General features: G+C 48.4%; 1 protein-coding gene across 1 annotated transcript in view; it reads left to right on the top strand.

Moving 5' to 3' along the window:
• The first annotated feature begins 6,909 nt into the window (after positions 1 to 6,909).
• LOC129013882 (A disintegrin and metalloproteinase with thrombospondin motifs 7-like) overlaps positions 6,910 to 25,589 on the top strand; it is a 47,805-nt gene continuing 29,125 nt past the window's right edge. The window contains 10 exon segments of the mRNA XM_063652351.1: positions 6,910 to 6,961; positions 12,141 to 12,220; positions 12,223 to 12,283; positions 12,286 to 12,488; positions 14,525 to 14,690; positions 16,584 to 16,687; positions 17,849 to 18,125; positions 18,393 to 18,508; positions 19,251 to 19,608; positions 20,782 to 20,884. Of these exon segments, the coding sequence (XP_063508421.1) occupies positions 6,910 to 6,961; positions 12,141 to 12,220; positions 12,223 to 12,283; positions 12,286 to 12,488; positions 14,525 to 14,690; positions 16,584 to 16,687; positions 17,849 to 18,125; positions 18,393 to 18,508; positions 19,251 to 19,608; positions 20,782 to 20,884 (1,520 nt within the window).

Here is a 25,589-nt window from a genome sequence, read left to right on the forward strand (position 1 = left end):
TAAAAACTGCACAGACAATGTAAGGAGTGAACCCTAACGTAAACTATGGACTTTGAGTAATAATGTGTCCATGTAAGTTCCTCAACTATAGCAAATGTACCACTCTGGCTGGGTGTGTTGATAGTGGGGGAGGCTGTGCATGTGTGTGAGGAGGGGCATATGGGAACTCTATATTTTCCACTCAGTTTTGCTGTGAACCTAAAACTGCTCTAAAAAAATACAGTCTAGGCCAGGTGCGGTGGCTTACACCTGTAATCCCAGCACTTTGGGAGGCCGAGGCGGGTGGTTCATGAGGTCAGGAGATCGAGGCCATCCTGGCCAACATGGCAAAACCCCGTCTCTACTAAAATACAAAAAAAATTAGCCGGGCGTGGTGGCAGGCACCTGTAGTCCCAGCTACTCAGGAGGCTGAGGCAGAATGGTGTGAACCCGGGAGGCGGAGCTTGCAGTGAGCCGAGATCGCACCACTGCACTCCAGCCTGGGCAACAGAGCGAGACTCCGTCTCAAAAAAAATAAAATAAAATAAAGTCTATTTTGAAGTTTTCTTAAAAGCCCTTCAAGGCAGGAGGGAGGTGTTCACTCAGAGGCTGGGAAACCCACATCCCAGCTTCTGAATATCTCACATTTGCAGGCTTGCTTTTATACAAAACTATAATCTAAGGCCTTCTCTGAGAATCGCTGTGTGAGAGGATCCTCATGATACTCAGGAAGTGGAGGGGAGACCTCTGAAAGTTCAACAGAGTCGAGGAAGTGAACCGTGCAATCATGAGTTAGTAACTTCAAAAACACTGTTTAAAAACATGCTGATAACATGCTTTTGAAAGGGTTGTGGTGTCCAGCGAAACATCAGGACTCTTTCATTTTGTTAAGGCTTTCGCTTTTTTTTTCCCATGTCATTCAATGCTCTTTTGCATCCAAGTGCAGATTTTCACCCTGTATCACAGACACAGGACTTTCATCAATACTATCCCTCCCCAGCCTTCTCATAAACACAGCACACAGCTTGATAGATGCTCTCTAGGGTGGCCAGGGGTACTTCCCCATCCCATCCAATATCTGCGTTAAGACTTCTTTTCTTTTTTTTTTTTTTTTTGTTTGAGACAGAGTCTTGCTGTGTCACCCATGCTGGAGTGCAGTGGTACGATCTCAGCTCACTGCAACCTCTGCCTCTTGGGTTCAAGCGATTCTCCTGCCTCAGCCCCCCAAGTACCTGGGACTACAAGTGCATGCCACCACGCCTCACTAATTTTTGTACTGTTAGTAGAGACGGGGTTTTGCCATGTTGGCCAGGCTGGTCTAGAACTCCTGGCCTCAAGCAATCCACCTGCCTCGGCCTCCCAAAGTGCTGGGATTACAGGCGCGAGCCTCCGCACCTGGCCAAGACTTCTTTAATTGTAGCCATCATGGAACTATAATGACTAAGAAGGAAATGTGGCTGGGAGGTGCTTACAGACAGTAAGCAAGCAAGGGAAAACCAAACCAAACCACAAAAACATAGGTAAAAGTTCTAAACAGATACTTCACCAAAAAAGATATACAGATAGTGCATTAATTTGCTAAGACTACTATGCAAAGTACACAAACAGGGTGGCTTAAACAATAGAAATTTATTATCTCTCAGTTCCAGAGACCACAGATCCCAAGATCAAGGTGTTGGCAGGGCTGGTTGTTCTTTGGCTTGTAGAGCTCTGCCTTTATCTTCACACAGCTTCCTCCCTGTGTGCATGCGTCTGTTTTCAAATTTCCCCTTTTTATAAGGACATCAGTCACATTGTATTAAGGCCCATGCAGATAACCTCACCTTAACTTGATCTTTTGCAATGGCTCCATTTTCCAATAAGATTCTAGTCATAGACACAATTCAACCCAGAAAAGATGGCGAAGAAGCACATGAAAAGATGCTTAACATCAAGTTATTATGCAAGTTCAAATTAAAAACTGAACTAAGATACCACTACATACCTACTAAAAAGGCTTAAAAAAAAAACAAAAACACCACACACACAAACCTGGTAATGCCACATACTAGCAAGGGTCTGGGACAACTGGAACACTCACACATTGTTCATTAGAATGCAAAATGGTATGGCTACTTTGGAAATCAGTTTAACAGTTTCTTATAAACATGCATATATCATATAACCCAGCAAACTCACCTCTAGGTGTTCCTCAAAGAGAAGTAAAAATGTAGGTTTATGCAAAAATGTGTATATGAATGTTTATAGAACTTTATCTATAATCACCCCAAACGGGAAACAACCCAGATGTCTTTCAACTGGTAAATGAGTGAACATCTATCCATATATAAAGCCAGTTCAAGGAACAAACAACATTTTGTTGTTTCAACATTTGTTGATTCACCCAACAGCATGCATAAAACTTAAATGTATTTTAGTAAGTGAAAAAAGCTAGACCCAAAAGACTACATGTTATATGATTCAAGTTATATAAATTTCTGGAAAAGGCAAAACTATAGGGACAGAAAATAGTAAATGATTGCTAGGGGTGGGAGTAGGAGCAATTGACTACAAAGAAGCAGGACAAAAGAATTTGGGGTGGAGTGGAACTAAGAAATTGGTGGTTGAATGGAATACTATGCAGCCATAAAAAATGATGAGTTCATGTCCTTTGTAGGGACGTGGATGAAGCTGGAAACCATCATTCTCAGCCCACTATTGCAAGGACAAAAAACCAAACACCGCATGTTCTCACTCACAGGTGGGAATTGAACAATGAGAACACATGGACACGGGAAGGGGAACATCACACACCGGGGCATGTTGTGGGGTGGGGGGAGGGGGGAGGGATAGCATTAGGAGATATACCTAATGTTAAATGACGAGTTAATGGGTGCAGCACACCAACATGGCACATGTATACATATGTAGCAAACCCTGCACGTTGTGCACATGTTCTTACTCATAAGTGGGAGCTGAAAGACGAAAACACATGGACACAGGGAGGGGAACAACACTTACTGGGGCCTATCAGGGGAGGGCGGCGGGGGAGAGCATTAGGGAAAAGAGCTAATGCATGCTGGGCTTAATAATTAGGTGATGAGTCGATAGGTGCAGCAAACCACCATGGCACACATTTACTTATGTAACAAACCTGCACATTCTGCACATGTACCCTGGAACTTAAAATAAAAAGTTGCGGATTATAATGAATCCTATGGTGCTGAAATAGTGTCCAGGGTTTCAGTATGAATGCATAGATACACAAAAAAATAGATGTGTGTGTGTGTGCATTCACAGGTTAGTATATAGGCTCTGTATATATGGGAAGTTAAATCGGAGATGGAAATTGTAAGAAAGAACCAAAAAGAAATGCTATAGATTAAAAACACTGTAACAAAAATGAAGAATGCCTTTGACAGGCTTATTAGCAAATTGGATTCTGCTGAGGAAAGACATCTCTGAGCCTGAGAATATCTCATGGAAATCACCAAAACTGAAAAGGGGAAAAGATTGAAAAAAAAATACAGAGTGTGCAAGAGCTGTGAGAAAACTGCAAAAGATGTAACATACATGTGATGGGAATTCCAGAAGCAGAAGAGAAAGAAACAGGAGAAATATTTGAAACAATAATGGCTGAGAATTTCTCTCAATGTGAGACACCAAACCACAGATCCAGGAAGCTCAGAAAACATCAAGCAGGATAAGTGCCCACAGAAAAACTGCATCTAGCCACCTAAGTTACAAACTATAGAAAAAAAAGTCAAAAGATGAAGAGAAAATTCTGAAGGAACCCAGAGGGGGAAAAAAAAAACCCACCTTACCTACAGAGAAGTCAAGATAAGAATTACATCCACCTTCTCAGAAATCATATAAGCAAGAGGAGAGTGGAGTGAAATATTTAAAGTGTTGAGAGAGGGGAGAAAAAAAAAACACCACCAACCTAGAATTCTATATTCTGTGAAATTACTCTTCAAAGTGAAGGAGAAATAAACACTTTCTCATACAAAAATTGAAGGAATTAGTTGCCAGTAAACCTGCCTTGAAAGAAATGTTAAAGAAAAGTTCCTTGGGAAGAAGGAAAATGATACAGGTCAGTAACTTGGATGTATATCAAGAAAGAGCATTGGAATAAGAATAAGTTAAGATAAAATGAAAACTTTTATTTTTCTTATTCTTAATTTATCTAATAGATCAATTCAGATCAAACTGATCAATAGATCAAACATCATTTGTTCAAAATAATAATTAGCAATAATATATTTGATTATGTATATATTTTTTGTATATAAATGATGTGTATGTTTGTATATAAGTGAAATGAATGATAATAATGATACAAGGGACAGGAGGGAGGAATTAGGACAATTTTGTTATTATAAGGTACTCACGCTACCTGTGAAGCAGTAGAGTGTTATTTAAGAGTGGACTTAAACTAGTTGTAAATGTATATTGCAAATCCTAGGGAAAACAGTACAAAAAGAAGTATAACTGATGGATATGCTAAGAAGGGAAAGAAAATGGAATCATGAAATGCTCAATTAAAGCCACAAAAGATGGAAACAGAGTGGAAGTCAAAAATAGAAACAAAAACAAGGACAACAAATAGAACAGAGTAACAAATATGGTAGATATTAATCTTACTATATTGATATAATAATCACTTTGAAAGTCAATGGTCAATCACCAATTAAAAGAGAGAAATTGTCAGAGTGGATCAAAAACAAAACCCAAATATATACTATATGTTGCTTACAATAAACTCACTTTAAATATAAAGATACATATAGATTAAAAGTAAATAAATAGAGGAAAAACATACCATGCTAACACTAATCAAAAGAAAGCAGGAATAGCTATATGAATTTCAGACAAAGCAGCTTCAAAGCAAGGAAATTTAGCAAGGATAAAGAAGGGCATTACAGAATGACAAGGCAATCCATTCTCCAAGAAGACATAACAATCATTAATGTGTATGTGCTAACAACAGAGAATCAAATACCCTGAGGTAAAAACTGATAGAAGTGTAGGAAACATAGATGAATCCACTATCATAGCAGGAGACTTCAACACATCTCTATCAGAAATGGACAGATTCAGCAGGCAGAACATCAACAAGGACTTAACTCAACAAGGCCATTAATTAACTGGATATAATTGATATCTATAGACAACTTCATCCCACAATAGCAGATTATGATTCTTCTCAAGCTCACATGGAACATTCGTCAAGATAGACCACATTCTGGGCCATAAAACACACTTTAACACATTTAAAAGAATAGAAATCATACAATGTCTGCTTTTACACCGCAGTGGAATTAAATTATAAATCAATAACAGAAAGGTAACAGGAAAATCCCAAAATATGTGGAAATTAAACAACTTTCTTCCTTTCTTTCTTTCCTTCCTTCTTTCTTTCTTTCTTTCTTTTTCCTTCCTTCCTTCATCCCTTCTTTCCTTCCTTCCCCTTCCCCTTGCCTCCTTCCTTCCTTCCTTTCTTCCTTTCTTCCTTCCTTCTTCCATCCTTCCTTCCTTCTCTCTCTCTCTTTCTCTCTCTCTTTCTTTCTCTCTCTTTCTTGTGGGAAAACAGTGCTATGGGGAAATGTAAGGCATTGAATACATATATTAGAAAAGAAGACAGATCTTAAATCAGGATTCTAAGTTTACACCTGAAGAAAATAGAAAAGAAGGGCAAATTAAATCCAAAGTAGGTCAGGTGCTGTGGCTCATGCTTGTAATCCCAGCACTTTGGGAGGCCGAGGTAGGTGGATCACACGAGGTCAGGAGTTCAAGAGAAGCCTAGCCAACATGGGAAACCCAGTCTCTACTAAAAATACAAAAATTAGTTGGGTGTGGTGGCTTGCACCTGTAATCCCAGCTACTTGGGAGGCTGAGGCAGAATTGCTTGAACCCAGCAGCCGGAGGTTGCAGTGAGCCAAGATCGTGCCATTGCATTCCAGCCTGGGTGACAAGAATGAAACTCTCTCTCAAAACAAAAACAAAAACAAACAAACAAAAACAAAAACAAGTCTTGGAGTTGTAGCTTCTGAAAACTGTGATCCTTGAGAAAGTTAGGAAATCCCCCACTGGGAGTGAACCTGGGAAGTAGTTCTTCCCTATCTCTGTTATTTTCATCTCCTTAACCTGGGCTCCCCTCCTTATGTTTTCTGGCCTGGATTCTCCAAGCAGGTGAGGAAACTGAAACTCACAAATATGCAGTGACTCAGATTATACAACTATTAAATGGCCCACTTGGGCCTGCCCTGGGTCTTGTTACTTTCAAAGCCCACACTCTTGACAGTGCATTATTTTGTCCCTCCATTGTCTCCCATTTTACAAAACACATGCCTGGGCCAAGATTAAACTTCTTGTTGCCCATTCTTACTTCTGGCTTTTCCCCACTTCTCTGAGGGTTTACCACACAGTGCCCATACCACCAAGAGGCCCTCCTTGTCTTCACTGTTGAATTAACATATGTTAAGGGACATCTCAAATACATCCTCCTTGATGAAACTTTTCTTCATTCCAATGCATTCATAAGGTGTCATCCCCTCCCCTTGCTTGGACCTTGTCAGCACTGTGCCAGAGTGGAGGTCTTGGGTCTACCACACCCATTTTTCTGTTTTGTTTTCTGTTTTTTGTGGGGGTCAGAGTCTCACTCTGTCATCCAGGCTGGAGTACAGTGGCACAATCTCTGCTCACTGCAACTTCTACCTCCTAGGCTCAAGTGATCCTCCCACTTCAGCCTCTAGAGTAGCTGAAACTACAGGCATACACCACCATGCCTGGCTAATTTTTGTATTTTTTGTAGAGATGGGATTTCACCATGTTGCACAGGCTGGTCTGGAACTCCTGAGTTCAAGCAATCTGCCCTCCTCGGTCTTCCAAAGTGCTGCGATTACAGGTGTGAGCCACTGCGTCCGGTCATTTCTCCATTTGAAAGCAAGGATGGCGTCTTATCCACTGTCCTGGACTTTGGAGCACCTAGTGCCCCCTCACAGTTAGTAGCCAAGGGTCACATACCGAATGCCATGGACTAGGCAGGTAACGTAAATGAGCAAACAAGGTGGGTAGGGAGACAGATTTTTCCTGAAACATGGGGCTTCTTGGCCCATCTCTTGTTTTCCCACTTTCGTTAGAGACTCAGTTCTTTACTGAGTGAAAGGAAACATGAGCATGATGGGAAAGGGAGCCTACTTGCAGCCACAGTACTGGGAATGAATAGGGAGTGGTAGGGACTGAGGACCGGGGACCATAGGCCCTTCCTAAAGGAAACTCACTGCTCCACCCCAGCCACTTCTGCCAGGGAGAAATTTAAGCCTGAAATGGATGGATGATAAGACTTTTCAAGAAAAGCTGAAAATTGAGATTTTTGTACAAGATCATATGATTCTTAAACATTGGCAACTGACTAAAACATTTTTCAATATTTGTGTCAGCCAAAACAAACCAAAAAATCAATAACTGATCAACACAAGCAAATCTGCACGCTGTGGTTGAGGAGTTGTAGTCCCATATGCCCTTATTAGGATGTCAGAGCAAGAAGTCGCCTTAAATCATCCAGTCCGGTGGCTTCTGAATGCCAGCCTCTGAACTGGCTAGATCAGAATCCCTGGGAAGGTCTAGAAAAACACAGAAAATACACGTTCTAGGGCCCCCAGAGCCCTGGATCTGTGGAACTAGAATCTCTGGGCTGGGTCCTGGGCAACTGCAGTTTTTCAGAGCTCTCCAGGTACTGCTGATGACCAGCTAGGTTCACTCCCAGTGGGGGATTTCCTAACTTTCCTGAGGATCACAGTTCCCGGAGGCTCTTGGTAAAAACATAGCTTCCTAGTCCCTAGTCCTAGTTTCCTGGAAATGCTGGTATAGTGAGTCTGGGATGGGGCCTGGGAATTTGTTTCTAAGAAACTCATCTGTGAGATCTGGAAAATCCTTGCACTAGTGGCCCGTTGAGGCTCAATGATGGGGAAGACTTGCTCAGAGCCACACAGCACGTTGACCCAGCCCATCCAACCTCCTGACTCTCAGAGAAAGCTCCTTGAGGCCGGCACTGCTGGGGCGGTTGTGAGCAGAGGGAGATGCTCTCAGCAGGGGCACAGCACTGACGTGGGCAGGGCACTCTACATGCAGTTTGGCAGAGGACAGACTGGAGGGTGGGTTTGGTTTCTGCAGCCTGCTGGGATGGAGCTTTGGGCTGGGCAGCAGCAGAAGGAACCCTGGTGGGATGTCAGCAGGGCACTCAGGCATTCATGCGAGCCCATGGAGTCTATTGTCGTGAACAGCCAGGATCCTGGGAGCTGTGTATAAACCCAATCGAGAAACTCCAGATTGCCAAGTTCCCTAACTGTGCTCTTTAGAGCCTAGGAACTGCAGAGATGCAAAAGCAGGGGAAAAGCATGGATGCCAGGGCTCCCCCAACCCCCGGCACATGAGATTTCTTTTGAGACTAGACCTGGTGGCCAAAGAGATTTGAGAAACGTGATCTAATTCAACTCTTTCACATTAACGATTGGGAAACTGAGGCCCAGTAAGGGATGGACTGTTGAGAATATAGAGCAATGTTACTGAAGAGACTGAAACCATTTGGGGGACTTGAGTCCCAGTCTCAGCACTGCCACTCTCACTGTCACTGTGTGGCTCTAGGCCAGTCTCTCCACCTCTCTGAGCCTCCCTTTGCTCTCTCACCTAGGAAGTAGTCTGGACACCCTACTGCAGGTGTCCTAACCTGGGGTCCACAGCCTAAGGGACCGTGAACTCAGGGGATCCATGAGCTTGAATGGGAAAATACTACATATTTACTTTTTGTAACCTCTCAATGAAATTTAGTATTTCCCTCAATTATGAATATTATTAGCAAATCCCATCAGCACCTGTGATTTCGTTACCAATAGAACAAACCAAATATTTTTCTATCTCATTACAGTTGTTGCATGTATCTTGAAATAAGGTTTATGTTCATCACTACTTCAAAATTTCCATAGTTGCTGGGCATAGTGGCTCATGCCTATAATCCCAGCACTTTTGGAGGCTGAGGTGAGTGGATCACTTGAGGCCAGGAGTTCAAGACCAGCCTTGCCAACATGGCAAAACCCCGTCTTTACTAAAGATACAAAAACTCACTGGGTGTGGTGGCACGTGCCTGTAGTCCCAGCTACTTGGGAGGCTAAGGGACAAGAATTGCTTGAACCTGGGAGGCGGAGGTTGTGGTGAGCCAAGATTGAGCTACTGCACTCCAGCCTGGGTAACAGAGAAAGACTCTGTCTCAAAAAAAAAAAAAAAAAAAAAAAATGACCATAGTTGTTAAATTTGCCACAAAATCTTGTTTAAAGTATAATTCCACACCCTACTTTTTAAATTATTTTTTGTTTTGTTATGTTTTGTTTTTGAGATAATGTCTCACTCTATCACCCAGGCTGGAGTGCAATGGCGCCATCATGACTCACTGCAGCCTCGACCTCCTGGGCTCAAGAAAGTCTCCCACCTCAGCATTCCAAGTAGCTGGGACTGCAGGTGTGCACCATCATACCAACTTTTTTTTTTGTAGTGACAAGGTCCCATTATGTTGCCCAGTTGGTTTTGAACTCCTAGGCTCAAGTGATCCTCCCACCTCGTTCTCCCAGAGTTCTGGGATTACAAGTATGAACAACCATGCCTGGCCTTAAATTATTTTGATAGCTGAATTTCAATATAATCAATTTCCTTGGGACTCCTGTGTATTATGTTTTATTTTATTTTATTTATTTTTTGTGGCAGGGTCTCACTCTGTCGCCCAGGCTGGAGTGCAGTGATGCAATCTCGGCTCACTACAACCTCCACCTCCCGGGTTTAAGCGATTCTCCTGCCTCAGTCTCCTGAGTAGCTGGGATTACAGGCATTAGCCACCACGCCTGGCTAACTTTTGCATTTTTAGTAGAGTTGGGGTTTCACCATGTTGGCCAGGCTGGTCTCAAACTCCTGACCTCAAGTGATTTGCCTGCCTCGGCCTCCCAAAGTGCCAGGATTGCAGGCTTGAGCCACCATGCCCAACCACTCCTGTGTATTTTATTTTATGCATTTCAAAACATTTTTCTGAGGAGAAGGAGTTTGTGGCAAAAAAGGATAAGAATCCAGGCCTTACTAGGAAATCCAGGAGGACAGAGCAACAGAGAGGGGTTTTTAAACTGCAAGGGCCTGAGCAGAGGTCTGACAATTTTTTCCATCCCTGGAACCTTTCTTTAAACGAATTATTCCACGTAAAAGAAAGAAACCAGAGATACCCTGTTGAAGTGGCGGTTAGGGGCCAGGGAGCCCCACTGTGGTGGTCTTTCTCTGTCTCCCCATTCCAGGAGGCCTGGAGACACTGGCAGAATGCTCATGCACATGAGAGCACCTTTTAAAATCCATCAGGCTAATAATAATCTTAACAATCATAATTGCCAACATATTCAACCAGAGGCTCAGGCACTGCTGAAGGGAGTAGCTCACCAGGTTTAATCCTCACAACAGCATCGAGAGTGTAAGTGCTGTGGTTATCCGCATTCTACAGTCATTCAACAAATACCAAAAAAGGACTAAGTTCTGGACACTTCCTCTGACACTTAAATCTTCAACAAAGTATATAAAGGGCCAAGTGTGGTGGCTCACACCTGTAATCCCAACACTTTAGGAGGCTGAAGTGGGTGGATTGCTTGAGGCCAGGAGTTCAAGACCAGCCTGGGAAACATAGCGAGACTCCCATCTCTACAAAAAAAAAAAAAAAAAAAAAAAAATTATCCAGGGCCAGCTGCCGTGGCTCACACATGTAATCCCAGCACTTTGGGAGGCCGAGGTAGAAGGATTACTGGAGTCCAGGAGTTTGTTTGAGACCAACCTGGGCAACATAGTGAGATCCCATCTCTATTAAAAAAACTAAAAGTAAAAAAAATTAGCCAAGTGTGGTGGCACCCACCTGTAGTCCCAGTCCCTCCCTACTTAGGAGGCTGAGATGGGAGGATGGCTCCAGCTCAGGAGTTGGAGGCTGCAGTGAGCTATGATTGCACACCTGCACTCCTGTCTGGGCAACAGACCAAGACCCTGTTTCCAAAAAACATGGGGGAAAAGAATATAAAGTTTCTCGCCTTCCTAGACTACATTGGGAGGGGAGGGAGAAAACAAATAAATAGAAAGAATAATGAAAATGCTAAGTGATATGGTATGTCAGAAGTGCTATGGGGAAAAATAAGCAGGGAAGGGGGATAGGGAGAGCCAGGGAGTTGCAATTTTAAAATAAAGTCATTAGAGGAGGCCTCATTGAGAAGGAGACATTTAAGCAAGAACACAAAAGTGAGTGGTTTAGCCACGTGGAAAACAGACAGAAGAGTGTTCCAGGTGTAGGGAACAGCAATGCAAAATCCTGAAGCAGGAGCATGTCTGGCCTGTGGAGGAACTGCAAGGAGGCCAGTGGGCGGAGTGGAGGGAACTAAGGCTGTGTAGCTGGAAATGAGATTGGAGAGGTCACCTTGCCTAAGGCCTCATACAGGCCAGAACTTTGTCTTTTGCTCTGAGTGAGATGGGCTCCATTGCAGGATTCTGAGCAGAGTAGGACCATGATTCTGCTATATTGAAAACAGGAGGGGAGGGGCACCTGGGGTAAGCAATAGTGGAAACAGGGAGACCTGTTAAGAAGTTACCGCAGCAATCCAGGCAGGGCGCAGTGGCTCACGCCTGTAATTCCAGCACTTTGGGAGGCCGAGGCGAGCTTATCACCTGAGTTAAGGAGTTTGAGACCAGCCTGGCCAATATGGTGAAATCCTGTGTTCACTAAAAATACAAAAAGTAGCTGGGCGTGCTGGCGTGTGCCTGTAGTCCTAGCTACTCCGGAGGCTGAGAGCAAGAGAATCGCTTGAACCCAGGAGGCAGAGGTTGCAGAGACCTGAGATGGCGCCACACACTCTAGCCTGGGCGACAGAGCGAGATTGTCTCAAAACAAACAAAAAACCCAAAACACAACGACAACAAACGAAGTTACTGCAGCGATCCAGATGGAGAAACTGAGGCACGGAAAGATGAAATAGCAGAGTTAGTAGATAGCCCAGCGAGGATTTGAACCCAGATACTCTGACTCCAGCAGCCCCCTCTTGGCCGCTCCCTTCTGGTCCCCGGCCACCAGCAAGGACCTGGGTCTGCCCTGGGCCTAGGCGTTTGTGGTTCTCTCCCTGCAGGACGTGCAACTGAGAGCCAGGCGGCACTGGACATCGTGCACCCGGTTTGTGCCGACGTGGGGGTCTCCTTCCTGTCCTACACGAGCTGCGGCCCAGAACACTGTGCAAGCAGGGTATGTCTGTGCACCGAGATGCGCCCGCCTTCAATATCGCAGGCGCGAGCTGCGCTTCAACCTCACCGCCAATCAGCACCTGCTGGCGCAGGGTTTTGTGAGCGAAACGAGGCAGCGAGGAGGCCTGGGTCGCGCGCACATCCGGGCCCACACCCCCGTCTGCCACCTGCTCGGCGAGGTACAGGACCCTGAGCTCCAGGATGGCCTGGCGGCCATTAGCGCCTGCGACGGCCCGGTGAGTGCGCTGGGAAATGTATACTTGGGGCAGTCTCGGGTGGTGGGATGTGGAGACTGGCTCTAGCCTTGCCACGCACTTGTCTGGTGGCTTTGTCCAGTGCACTTTTCCTCTGCCAGCCTCGGTATTCACGCCTTTAAATCTCTAGGACAGCAGTTCTCAAAGTTTAATGTGAAAGCCGGGTGGTGGTGCACCTGTAGTCCCAGCTATTTGGGACGCTGAAGTGAAAGGATCACTTGAGCCCAGGAGTTCAAGGATGTGGGGTGTGATGATGGCGCTTAGCTGGAGACACAGCGAGACCCCAGGCACTCCCCAAAAAAAAAAAAAAAGTTGAATATGAGCTTAAATCACCTGCAGGCCCTGTTTAAACAGAATTTTTGCAGGGTAGGTCTGGGATAGCGCCCAAACACTTGGATTTCTGAAAACGTCTCAGGTAATATTGAAGACGCAGGTCCAGAGATCCCATTTTGAGAACCTCTGTTTGACTGGACTAAGTAACTGAAAAAGCAGTTGACTTCTCTTCTTTGGGGCATCAGTTATGACTGTTCCTTCACAGGTCCCTTTAGGCTGCTCTTCTCCAGGAAAGCCACCCCTCACCCTGTAGCCATTCTGCAGGGTGTGGTGAGGAACCCCTTTCAGCCCCTCGGCCCGGATCAGAGCTCCGGGAAAAGCAGCCCTCAGCTTCCTGGCTTCCTCTGGCTGAAGGGTGGTGCTGGCTACTGCCTGCAGCCCCAATTGCTCCCTGATTGGGTGCTGATTAGAGCAGCTTCCACTCCAGGCAGAGTAGGGCCCCTTTCTGTTCGTGTTCAGGTGACCAGCCCGACTCTCCCAGCTCTGGAGGGTGGGGGTTTGGGAGGAGTAGGGGATGTGTGCACACTCTCAGCGTCCACTGTTCCCAGGAGGCCCTCAGCTTAGATTGCTCAGGCAAAAACCATAGGCTGTGGCTGCACAGTGCCTAATGACAGGGCAGCCCACAACACAAGCTGCACAACGTCTGGACCTTTGAAGGCCCATCTGCCCTGCACAGTATTCTCATTTATGGAGCCTGTGCCTGTCCCTTAATGTACAATTGATCTTGTTGAGCCTGTGCAGCAGCTGTGCACATGGGACGTCATTCCCATTTCACAGATGAGGAAACAGGCTCAGAGGGGAACTTGCCCAGGGTCACCCAGTCATTCAGTGAGTGGTGGGCGGGAGGGGGTGACTCCGCATTCATACCCAGGTCCCCAGACCCAAGAGCTGATGCACTCTCCAGCCCTCCCTCCAGGCCCCCTGGTCTTGTGTGACCCAAGGGGCAGAATTGGTGCCTATGAGGGGAAGTCCGAGGGACGTAAAACCTTCTTCCCTGTTAGAGCCCTGAGCTTCCTCAGGAGGTAGTGGGCATCAGAGATGCTTCGCAGGGCCCCTCCCCTCCCTGGACTCTGAATGCTGGTGGACATGTCCAAGACACTCCTGCCAGCTTCCCTTCTCTGGGCAGCCTGGGGCTCAGAGAACAGGGTGTCCTGGTGGCCGTGGGCATCTCCTCTGCTCGGGTGTGGGTGTGGACGCTTTTGGAGTGATTCATTGCCTTAGGGAGATAGAGGGAAGGTCAGAAGCCCTGGCCAGCTGGGAGGGAGCACAGTGCTGGAAACGGCTGGCATGCAGAGAAGATGCAGAATAGCCTGGAGGCCTGGGCACAAGCTGCCCCACTCAGGACGGCTGTCTGGGACTTTGGAAGACACCATTTTGTCAGATTTGGATGCAGATCCATTTTCCTCTCCTAATGGGGTGGCTGTGTGGGGCAGCATCCCCAGGGGTGGAGGCTTCTGAGCTCTGCTTTGAAGGTTTGGCTGTGTGTGAAATGGCAGAGAAGGGCTTCCAGATGGAGGCTACAGAGTGAGCAAAGGCCCAGCAGGAGGAAAGTGCAGTGTGTCCGTGAGCAGTCACAGGTGGTGTGGGCAGAGGGGGCTCAGTTGAGCAGGATGGGCCTCTGGGACGTGCAGGAAGAGCAGCTGAGCACCAGCCCTCCCTGTGTGACCCTGGTGCTTCTTCCCCAGAAAGGTGTGTTCCTACTCTCCAACAAGGACTACTTCATTGAGCCCCTGGACGGTGCCCCAACCTGGCCCAGCCATGCCCAGCCCCATGTGGTGTACAAGCGTCAGGCCCCAGAGAGGCTGGCACAGCGGGGTGATTCCAGTGCTCCAAGCACCTGTGGGATGCAAGGTATGCTCTTCTGCTCCCAGTTCTCGGGCAGATGCTGGGCCTGGGGACATGAAGGGGCCTTTCTAGAAGCCCCTCTTAACATCCCCATGCTCAGTGTCCCTTAGACCAGAGGATACAGACAGACAGATACATCACTATAGCCTGTGCCCTTAATTGTGCCACAAGACTGTGTCCTCTGCCTTTCAGTCCTGTCCCAGTCAGTCCCCTAGACTGGCCTCCCTCGCTCCATCTCACTACTTCTCCCACGTTGGGGCTCAGCCTCCCTCTGCTCCCTCCCCCCCACCAAGCCTATGGCACCTGGCTCTGCCAGCCATTCTCCCTCCAGTGCCCAGGCCAGGTGAGCCGTGCCCAGCTCCAACAGGGCCACTAGCCAGGAACCTCCCTCCCCACGCCACCCTGCTCCCACCCTAGAATAACTAACCTCTATTATTGGGACCTGGAGGGTGGTACCCAGTGCCTCCTCTGCAGAGCAGCAGTAGTGCCGGCCCGTCCAGGTGAGAAGCTGCCTGCTAAGGGTTGCTGGGGTTTGGGGAATGCTTGGCTGGCATGCCAATCTCAGGCTGCCCACAGCTCTGGTACTCCATTTGCTGGAGCACATATCCACAGAGGCATGCTTCTTGGCCTCAGTTTCCCCAGCTTCATAGATGTGCTTCCTCTTCTGATCTGGAGCAGCCTGGGTCAGTGGAGCAGGCCCAGTAGGGCAAGCTGGGCTGGGTCTTGGCCAGCCTCCCGAAGCTGGGGTTTAGAGGGTGGGGTCAGGGGTCAGTGTTGCGATGCACTAAGCCCCCAGGATGGGAGGAAGTGACATGGGGAGATAGGGGCCCAGTAGCCAGCTTTATCAGGCCTAGGAGTACCCCTCCCATGGACACCGTACTTTACCGCATTTATATCCACCATTTCATTTACGCTTTGAGGTCCCCCTCTGAGACAGATCAACTTATTCCTATTTTTAGTTAGGGAATCTCAAGATCAGAGAAGGAAAGTGGTCAGGCAGAGCCACACAGCACAGGTCTGGGGCAGAGCCAGGAGGGGAATTCAGGCCCCTCGCCTCTGATCCTTGTGTGGTTCCCAATGCCCCAGAGAACTCGCTGAGGAGAGGCCCTGGAGACGTGTGCCCTGGGCCAGGATGGGCCAGAAGGATGGGGAACAGATGTTCCCTCGGGATCAGATGTTTATTTAAGACTGACTTGTTGAGAGCCATCGCTCTACCTGGGATAAGGTGATGGATGTGGAAGAGCACGATCCTGCACTTGGGGACTCTGTCTCACTGCAGCATTTTCCAAGGAATATTTCAGGGAGTGTGTTCCAAAGAATGCCAGTAGTGCACTGTGAAAAAAAAAGATGCTGCTGTTGGATAAGTTTGGCCACACAGGGTTAAAAAAAAATAAAACGGGCCAGGCATAGTGGTACACACCTATAGTCCCAGCTACTTGAGGGGCTGAGGTGGGAGGATTGCTTGAGCCCAGGAGGTGGAGGCTGCAGCGGCTGCAGTGAGCCGAGATCAGGCACCTGCACTCCATATGGGTGACAAAGTGAGACACTGTCTCAAAAAAAAAAAAAAGGCAAAACAGACTTCTTTACTACAGGACTTCTCAGAGCCCTCAAAGTAAATATGCATTGAGAATCCCCAACAGAATAGGCAGGCAGCATTCCCCAAATTTAGGAAATAAGCAGGGGCTTTGAAGCAGCGAAACCTGGGTTCCGAGCCCAGCTTTACCCTCTCTTTGAGCTTCAGTTACTTCATTTGTAAAACGAGGATAATTATGCCTACCTTAGAAGTAAGATTAAATGAGATAATGCATGCTAAGCCCCCAGCACAGGGACTGTACATGTTAGGCTCAATTAAGGTTGGCTGCGGCTATTTTTTTGGCTGCTGCAGTATCTGACTCACAGCCACCTTCAGGACAGCCTTATCTTTCTTTACCAACGCTATCTACAGACCTCAATTTATCAGCGTTCTCCCCGTGCTAGACTCAGACCTGAGTCCTAGGGCTTGGGTGGGTTTGTCCCAAGGATAGCAAGACAGGTCCCTTTTTACCCTATTTTCTTTCTTTCTTTCTTTTTCTTTTTTTTTTTTTTTTTTGAGATGGAGTCTCACTCTGTCCCCCAAGATCGGAGTGCAGTGGCATGATCTCGGCTCACTGCAACCTCCGCCTTCTGGTTCAAGTGATTTTCCTGCCTCAGCCTCCTGAGTAGCTGGGACTACAGGCGCATGCCACCACACTTGGCTAATTTTTTTGTATTTTTAGTAGAGGTGGGGTTTCTCCATGCTGGCCAGGCTGGTCTCGAACTCCTGACCTCGTGATCTGCCCACCTCAGCCTCCCAAAGTGCCGAGATTACAGGTATGAGCCACCGTGCTCAGTCAGTTTCACCCCATTTTCACCCCCAATTCTGTTCCTACTCTCTGAGGCCATGAGCCCTTTTCGAGGGGCTCTTGTCACACTTTCAGCTCACCGGGAGCCTGTGGTTATCTGTAACCTCCAGATCTTACCTTCACAAACACTGCACACCTCTGGCATGCTCTCCAGGCCTGCAGCAGAACAGGGCTGGGCTTCCCTGGGTATCATTTATCCAGTTGAAACATCCCACATTGACCTTGGGCCATTAACCAATGTTACTTGGTTGAGTTGATCAGCCAATTAAGACCCTGCCTCCCTCCAACATCTCCCAATGCCTGTATTGCCCCCATAGCTCCTGGGAGACAGTGAGGTTACATATGCTGAGGGAAGGCCTTTGTGGTGGTACTAAGCTGCCCCTAGCCCTGACTCAGAATATAGCGTGGGTCAGTCCTCAGGCACGCCGAGCAGACCCTCAGGGGCTTCTGGTCCTCTGGAGCCACTTTGCTGGGGACTGATACCAAGCTTACCTGTCTGTGGTCTAGGAAAGATTTGTGGTCTGGGAAGGGGCCTCAGAGGCCTCTTGTCCATTCCAGGTTCTGCTGCTGCCACATTGGGGCAGTGTGTGTGAGGTGTGGGGACACATGCATTGGTGCATGTGCATCGCCTGTCCGCTGTGCGGCCTGTGTGCACCCGTGTGAGCGTCCCTGTGTGTGAGCATGGGTGTGCATTGCCCTGGGTGGGTGGGTGGGTTGGGGTTGGCATTGGCTGCTTGTATCCTTCATCCTGGTGACAGCCTGACCCCCCCATCTCTTGGGCAGGTGGCTGGCCTGTTTCACGACCCCACCATTAGGAACCCCATCCACATCACCATTGTGCGCCTGGTCCTGCTGGAAGATGAGGAGGTGAGCGGTCATGTGGTCCCACGCTGCCCGGCAATGGCTTCGGCTGCCAGAGCCCTCCTGCCCCATGACCTGTGCTGGAAGGGCACAGTGAAGGCCTCCTTGGCCTGGACTGTGTCCCCTGCCACCCCCTGGTTCCTGACTGACCCTCTCTCAGGTCCCAGGTCCCCTGCAGGAGGTTCCTACAGGAGGGATGGTCAGGCTGGAAGCTGGACTGGTGCCTGCCGGCCTCCCGCTGCCCTGCTGGGCCTCTGTCTCCTGCATTGTATGGGGGAGAATTGGGCCTGACCTTCTTGGAACTCAGGGGAGGCATGAGCAGTCACTCTCTCTGCCCCCAGGAGGATCTAAAGATCACGCACCATGCAGACAACACCCTGAAGAGCTTCTGCAAGTGGCAGAAAAGCATCAACATGAAGGGGGACGCCCACCCCCTGCACCATGACACCGCCATCCTGCTCACCAGGTACCGCAGCCGCAGGAGGGTGGGAACCTGCATCTCAGGAGGTGCTTCCCGGCCCTGCGGAAGAAGCCCTGGTGGAGGAGGGGGCCGTGCTCTCAGGGACCCCCGTTTTGAGGAGAGTTTGTACACCTTTGGCCCAAGGCTGGATTCTGTCCGCACTTGGGGAGGTCTTTTATTTTGAAATAATTGTGGATTTTCATGCTGTTGTCAGAAATAATAGAGAGAGGGCCTGTATAGCCTTCATCCATTTCCCCCAGTGGTAACATCTTGCATGACTAGAGCACAGTATCCCAATCAGGAAACTGACACTGATACCATCCACAGACTTACTCAGATCTCATCAGTTCCACACGTACTTCCCTCTGTGTGTGTGTGTGTGTGTGTGTGTGTGTGTGTATTCAGTTCTGTGCAGTTTCATCACTGTGGGTTCACCTACCCACCCCCACAGTCTAGATACAGATCTGTCCCATCAGAAGGATGTCTCGTGCTACCCGTTTATATTCACAGCCACCTTCCTCCCTCCTTCCCTAACCTCCGGCAACTGCTGATGTGTGCAGAGGCAGTTATTTTCCCTCTGCTGGACTCTGGCAGCTTCTGTCAGCGCCCCTGCTGGATAGTAACCAAAATTATTCTGTGCGGGTCTGTGTTCCCGAGGGTCAAAGAGATGCCCAGTGGCTTGTGTGTGAATGACAGCACCTCCTTCCCAAGCGGCCACCGTGCTGGCCTCACGTCACAGAACGGTGGGAGGGACATCCTTTTCGCTTGGGATCAACTTGGGGGGACCCTTCCCTGGCCTTAGCTCAGGTGGGCCTGGCACTCGCCAGGTTAGCCTGAAGGCCGCTTCTCTGCCTGTGTTGGAAGGACCTGTGTGCAGCCATGAACCGGCCCTGTGAGACCCTGGGCTTATCCCATGTGGTGGGCATGTGCCAGCCGCACCGCAGCTGCAGCATCAAGGAGGACATGGGCCTGCTGCTGGCCTTCACTGTGATGGCCCCTGCAAGCTCACTGGCCTCAAGAACAATCTTGAGCACAGGTACCGTGCCTGCTCCCATTGCTACACTGAGAGCCGAGCTTCACCCTCGCAGCCTGGGGGCACTGGGTATCCAGACTGTGGGTCACAAAGTCCAGGAGCAAGGAAGCTCTCTGGAAAAGGAGCCCCGACCGTCTGGCCATGTGCTGCCCCTGCACTGTCCCCTCCCCACAACCAGGCTGCTTCCCTGTAAAGCAGGAGAGAGGCCTGCCTGGGCATCTCTAGGACTGGCCTGGAGGGAGTCTTATATAAAGGGGAGTTGTGATGGGCTGGAAAGTCATCATAGGTCTTTGGCTGTCCCTCCGCATTGCCCTCAGTGCTGTATTTTTTACTCTCGATCCCCATCCCTGTTCCTGTTTGCTCTGTGGCCTGGGCCAGTGCCTGCCCTCTCTGGGCCTCTGTGTGCTTCCCATAGATTGAGGGGTTTGGATTCAGTGATGTCCAAGGCTCCCTCCATCTGACACCGCTGCCTGAGGCTCCTGTCTTCACAGGCCTCCAGCCACCTGTGCCCTGGCTGTTGAGCTGGCAAATATGGCAGCATCTTAGATTGTCTAGCAAGCCATCAAAGGCAGGCTCCCAGAGCATTCTGTGGGTCAAAGCTGTTGGGGTCATCCATTCAGACGTCCGGGTTTCGTAGGTGATGGCTGTGCCTGCAGGACCTTGAAGCTGCTTATGGCTGCAGAAAGAACAGCCTGCCGCAGTACTGCAGTTTCCTGGCTGTGTTACCCTGGCTAGTTCCTTAGACTCTCTGAGCCTCCCTGAGGGTAATAATGAGAACTGATTGAGATTGTGTTTCTCTCAAAGTGCTTACCATGGCCCCTGGCACATAGTAGATGCTCAGGAAATAATTTTTCTCATGTCCTTCCCAAGGATGGTCTCTGGAGACCTTTCTGTGATACAGCAACTCAGATCCCTTAACTCAAGTGCACAGCCTTGGGACAAGGACCTGTGAGTGGGAACCGCTATCAGACTGTTCTTGAGGCTAGTGAGCTTGCAGGGGCCATCACAGGCCCCCATCTGTGCCACCTGATTTGCCATTGCTGGCCAGTCCCCGGGCTGGAGCAGGGCTGCTCTGGGTCCCTGGCCCTCATTTCAGGCTCAGGCCGGAGCAGAAGCCCTTGGGATACTAGCTGTCATACCCTCATTTTACATTAAAGAAACTGAGGCTCAGCGAGAGAATGTGACTTTCTCAAGGCTGTGGCCATTGGGTGGCACAGACAGCCCTGGGAACTAGGACTGTGCACCTTGTGGATGTCCAGGGGAGGGCAGGCTGGCAGCCTCCTGCTGGCTCACCCGCCCCTGGGGCCTGTGCTCTCACACAGTTTTGGCATTCGGCATGACGGAAGCAGCAATGACTGTGAGCCTGTTGGAAACGGCCTTTCATCATATCTCCACAGCTCCTGTACGACGCCGCTCCCCTCACCTGGTCCCGCTGCAGCCGCCAGTACATCACCAGGTTCCTTGAGTAAGTCCCTCCCCCAGCCCTGAGCCCCTACGCCTTGATCCATGAGGTCAAGGTCTGCTGGGAGAGATGCAGACAGTCACACTGCAGGGCCGGGGTAGAGGGAAGCAGAGGGGCAAGGTCTTGATCCGTGAGGTCAAGGTCTAACGGGGGAGATGCAGACAGTCACACTGCAGGGCCGGCGTAGAGGGAAGCAGAGGGGCAAGGTCTTGATCCATGAGGTCAAGGTCTGCTGGGAAAGATGCAGACAGTCACACTGCAGGGCCGGGGTAGAGGGAAGCAGAGGGGCATCTGGCAAAAATGTGCTGGCATCCCAAATGTCCTCCTGGAAGGGACACCTGAGCTTGAACTTGGAGGAGGAGCGAGAATTCACACATGTGCAGAAGGGAGAAGAATGGCGTTCCTGGTAGAGGAAGCCTGAGAAAGACCTGCAGCCGTAAAGGAGCAGGAGAGCTTTCAGGGAAGGGCAGAACCCTGAGCGAAGCTATGGGAGCCAAGGCTGCATAGGAAATGAGGCCAGAGGAGGCGAGGGCCGGCCACAGTGTCCAGTGAGAGGCAAGAAGAAGGGGCCACTAAGGGAACTGAAATACGAAGCTTTCTCCTTTTTTTCATGTTCTCTTCACTTGTTCTGATGTTCTTGTTGTTGTTATTTGTTTTTTGAGACAGAGTCTCGCTCTGTTGCCCAGACTGGAGTGCGATGGCGCAATCTCGGCTCACTGCAACCTCTGCCTCCCAGTTTCAAGTGATTCTCCTGCCTCAGCCTCCTGAGTAGCTGGAACTACAGGCATGCGCCACAATGCCTGGCTAATTTTTATATTTTTAGTAGAGATCAGGTTTTGCCATGTTGGCCAGACTGGTCTTGAACTCCTGACCTCAGGTGATCTGCCCACCTCAGCCTCCCAGAGTGCTGGAATTACAGGTATGAGCCACCATGCCCAGCCTGTTCTGCTGGTTTTGCTTTGTTTTGTTTTGTTTTTTAATTTGCTATTTAATGTTGTTCTAAGTAAGAAAAAGTTTTAAATTTAAATTATTAGCATAAATTTTACCATTCATCTTTATTTTGTGCAGTGCCAGTTTTAAATGCAAATGTAAGAGTACAGTTGACCCAGAACAACTTGGGGTTCAGGGTGCTGACCCCTGTGCAACTGAAAATCCATGTATAACTTTGACTCGCCCAAAACTACTAATAGCCTACTGTTGACTGGAAGCCTTACTGATAACATAAACAGTTAATACATATTTTGTATGTTATATATAATACATACTGTATTCTTACAATAAAGTAAGCTAGAGAAAAGCAAATGTTATTGAAATCATAAGGAAGAGGAAATATGTTCACTGTTCATTAAGTGGAAGTGGATCATCATAAAGGTCTCCATCCTCATCCTCTTCATGTTGAGTAGGCTGATGAGGGAGGAGAAAGGCAGGGGGTGATCTTGTTGTCTTGGGGTGGCAGAGGCAGAAAAAAATCTACACATAAGTGGACCCCGTTGTTCAAAGTTCAGCTGTATTAACTTGTATGCAGGGTAACCAGAATTACACAATTCGTCTTTTGTAGCTGATATTTACTAGATGATGAGATAGAATAAAACTATCTCAACTGGTTTGATCTCACTCCTTGATATGTGCACGTTCTACCCAGGTTCTCTACCTTTTCTTACCGATGAAGATGGAAAGACTGAAAGGATAAGGAACTATGGGGTTCTCTTTCCTCCCGTGTCTTCATTTTCTGCATAGCGGTTGGCTAATACAGGGGTGTTAACATGGGTAAGAAAGGATGATGGGGCTCCTTGGTCATTGTCTTCTTTCTGCATTTGAAGTAAGTCTGGTTCAAATGGAAAATGCAGCCTCTGGGCCTGTCAGTGCCCCCCTGTCCCTTACTCAGTTGTTGATATAACATGTTTATCAATCTAATTGCTTTGAGTCTCACTGAACTCCTACACATTATAGATTCTGACATGGACCAAAGTAAATGTGAGATGCAAGTGGGGCAGCAAGGAATGGTGGACACTGACATTGCCTGTGTCTCCTCTGCTCGTACACAGGCTTCTTTGTCCCATCAGACCTTGCTTACTGGCCAGGCGAGGTGGCTCACACCTGTAATCCCAGCACTTTGTGAGGCCGAGGTGGGTGGATCACTTGAGGTCAGGAGTTCGAGACCAGCCTGGCCAACATGGTGAAACCCCGTCTCTACTAAAAATACAAAAATTAGCCGGGTGGTGGTGGGTGCCTGTAATCCCAGCAACTCAGGAGGCTGAGGCAGGAGAATCACTTGAACCTGGGAGGTGGAGGTTGCAGTGAGCAGAGATCGCGCCACTGCACTCCAGCCTGGGTGACAGAGTGAGACTCCGTCTCAAAAATAATAATAATAAAATAAATAGACCTTGCTTACAATGCACAAGGTCAAAGATATGAAAAATTCAAGATGGCGGGCGGGGCACAGTGGCTCATGCCTGCAATCCCATTTCTTTGGGAGGCCAAGGTGGGTGGATCAGCTGAGGTCAGGAGTTTGAGACCAGCCTGGCCAACATGGTGAAACCCCCTCTCTACTAAAAATATAAAAAATTAGCTGGGGGAGGGGAGGAGCCAAGATGGCCGAATAGGAACAGCTCCGGTCTACAGCTCCCAGCGCGAGCGACGCAGAAGACGGGTGATTTCTGCATTTCCATCTGAGGTACCGTGTTCATCTCACTAGGGAGTGCCAGACAGTGGGCGCAGGTCAGTGGGTGAGCGCACCGTGCGCCAGCCGAAGCAGGGGCGAGGCATTGCCTCACTCGAGAAGCGCAAGGGGTCAGGGAGTTCCCTTTCCAGGGGTGACAGCACCTGGAAAATCGGGCCACTCCCACCCGAATACTGTGCTTTTCCGACGGGCTTAGGAAACGGTGCCCCAGGAGAGTATAGCCCACACCTGGCTCAGAGGGTCCTACGCCCACGGAGTCTCGCTGATTGCTAGCACAGCAGTCTGAGATCAAACAGCAAGTCGGCAGCGAGGCTGGGGGAGGGGCGCCCGCCATTGCCCAGGCTCGCTTAGGTAAACAAAGCAGCCTGGAAGCTTGAACTGGGTGGAGCCCACCACAGCTCAAGGAGGCCTGCCTGCCTCTGTAGGCTCCACCTCTGGGGGCAGGGCACAGACAAACAAAAAGACAGCAGTAACCTCTGCAGACTTAAATGTCCCTGTCTGACAGCTGTGAGGAGAGCAGTGGTTCTCCCAGCATGCAGCTGGAGATCTGAGAACGGGCTGACTGCCTCCTCAAGTGGGTCCCTGACCCCTGACCCCCGAGCAGCCTAACTGGGAGGCACCCCCCAGCAGGGGCAGACTGACACCTCACACGGCCGGCCAGGTACTCCAACAGACCTGCAGCTGAGGGTTCTGTCTGTTAGAAGGAAAACTAACAGAAAGGACATCCACACCAAAAACCCATCTGTACATCACCATCATCAAAGACCAAAAGTAGATAAAACCACAAAGATGGGGAAAAAACAGAGCAGAAAAACTGGAAACTCTAAAAACCAGAGTACCTCTCCTCCTCCAAAGGAACACAGTTCCTCACCAGCAACGGAACAAAGCTGGACGGAGAATGACTTTGACGAGCTGAGAGAAGAAGGCTTCAGACGATCAAATTACTCTGAGCTACGGGAGGATATTCAAACCAAAGGCAAAGAAGTTGAAAACTTTGAAAAAAATTTAGAAGAATATATAACTAGAATAACCAATACAGAGAAGTGCTTAAAGGAGCTGATGGAGCTGAAAACCAAGGCTCGAGAACTACGTGAAGAATGCAGAAGCCTCAGGAGCCGATGCGATCAAATGGGAGAAAGGGTATCAGCCCTGGAAGATGAAATGAATGAAATGAAGCAAGAAGGGAAGTTTAGAGAAAAAAGAATAAAAAGAAATGAGCAAAGCCTCCAAGAAATGTGGGACTATGTGAAAAGACCAAATATACGTCTGATTGGTGTACCTGAAAGTGACGGGGAGAATGGAAACAAGTTGGAAAACACTCTGCAGGATATTATCCAGGAGAACTTCCCCAATCTAGCAAGGCAGGCCAACATTCAGATTCAGGAAATACAGAGAACGCCACAAAGATACTCCTCGAGAAGAGCAACTCCAAGACACATAATTGTCAGATTCACCAAAGTTGAAATGAAGGAAAAAATGTTAAGGGCAGCCAGAGAGAAAGGTTGGGTTACCATCAAAGGGAAGCCCATCAGACTAACAGCGGATCTCTCGGCAGAAACCCTACAAGCCAGAAGAGAGTGGGGGCCAATCTTCAACATTCTTAAAGAAAAGAATTTTCAACCCAGAATTTCATATCCTGCCAAACTAATCTTCATAAGTGAAGGAGAAATAAAATACTTTACAGACAAGCAAATGCTGAGAGATTTTGTCACCACCAGGCCTGCCCTAAAAGAGCTCCTGAAGGAAGCGCTAAACATGGAAAGGCACAACCGGTACCAGCCACTGCAAAATCATACCGAAATGTAAAGACCATCGAGACTAGGAAGAGACTGCATCAACTAACGAGCAAAATATCCAGCTAACATCATAATGACAGGATCAAATTCACACATAACAATATTAACTTTAAATGTAAATGGACTAAATGCTCCAATTAAAAGACACAGACTGGCAAATTGGATAAAGACTCAAGACCCATCAGTGTGCTGTATTCAGGAAACCCATCTCACGTGCAGAGACACACATAGG

Source organism: Pongo pygmaeus, chromosome 16 (genome assembly GCF_028885625.2).
Source record: "Pongo pygmaeus isolate AG05252 chromosome 16, NHGRI_mPonPyg2-v2.0_pri, whole genome shotgun sequence".
Taxonomy (NCBI): Eukaryota; Metazoa; Chordata; class Mammalia; order Primates; family Hominidae; genus Pongo; species Pongo pygmaeus.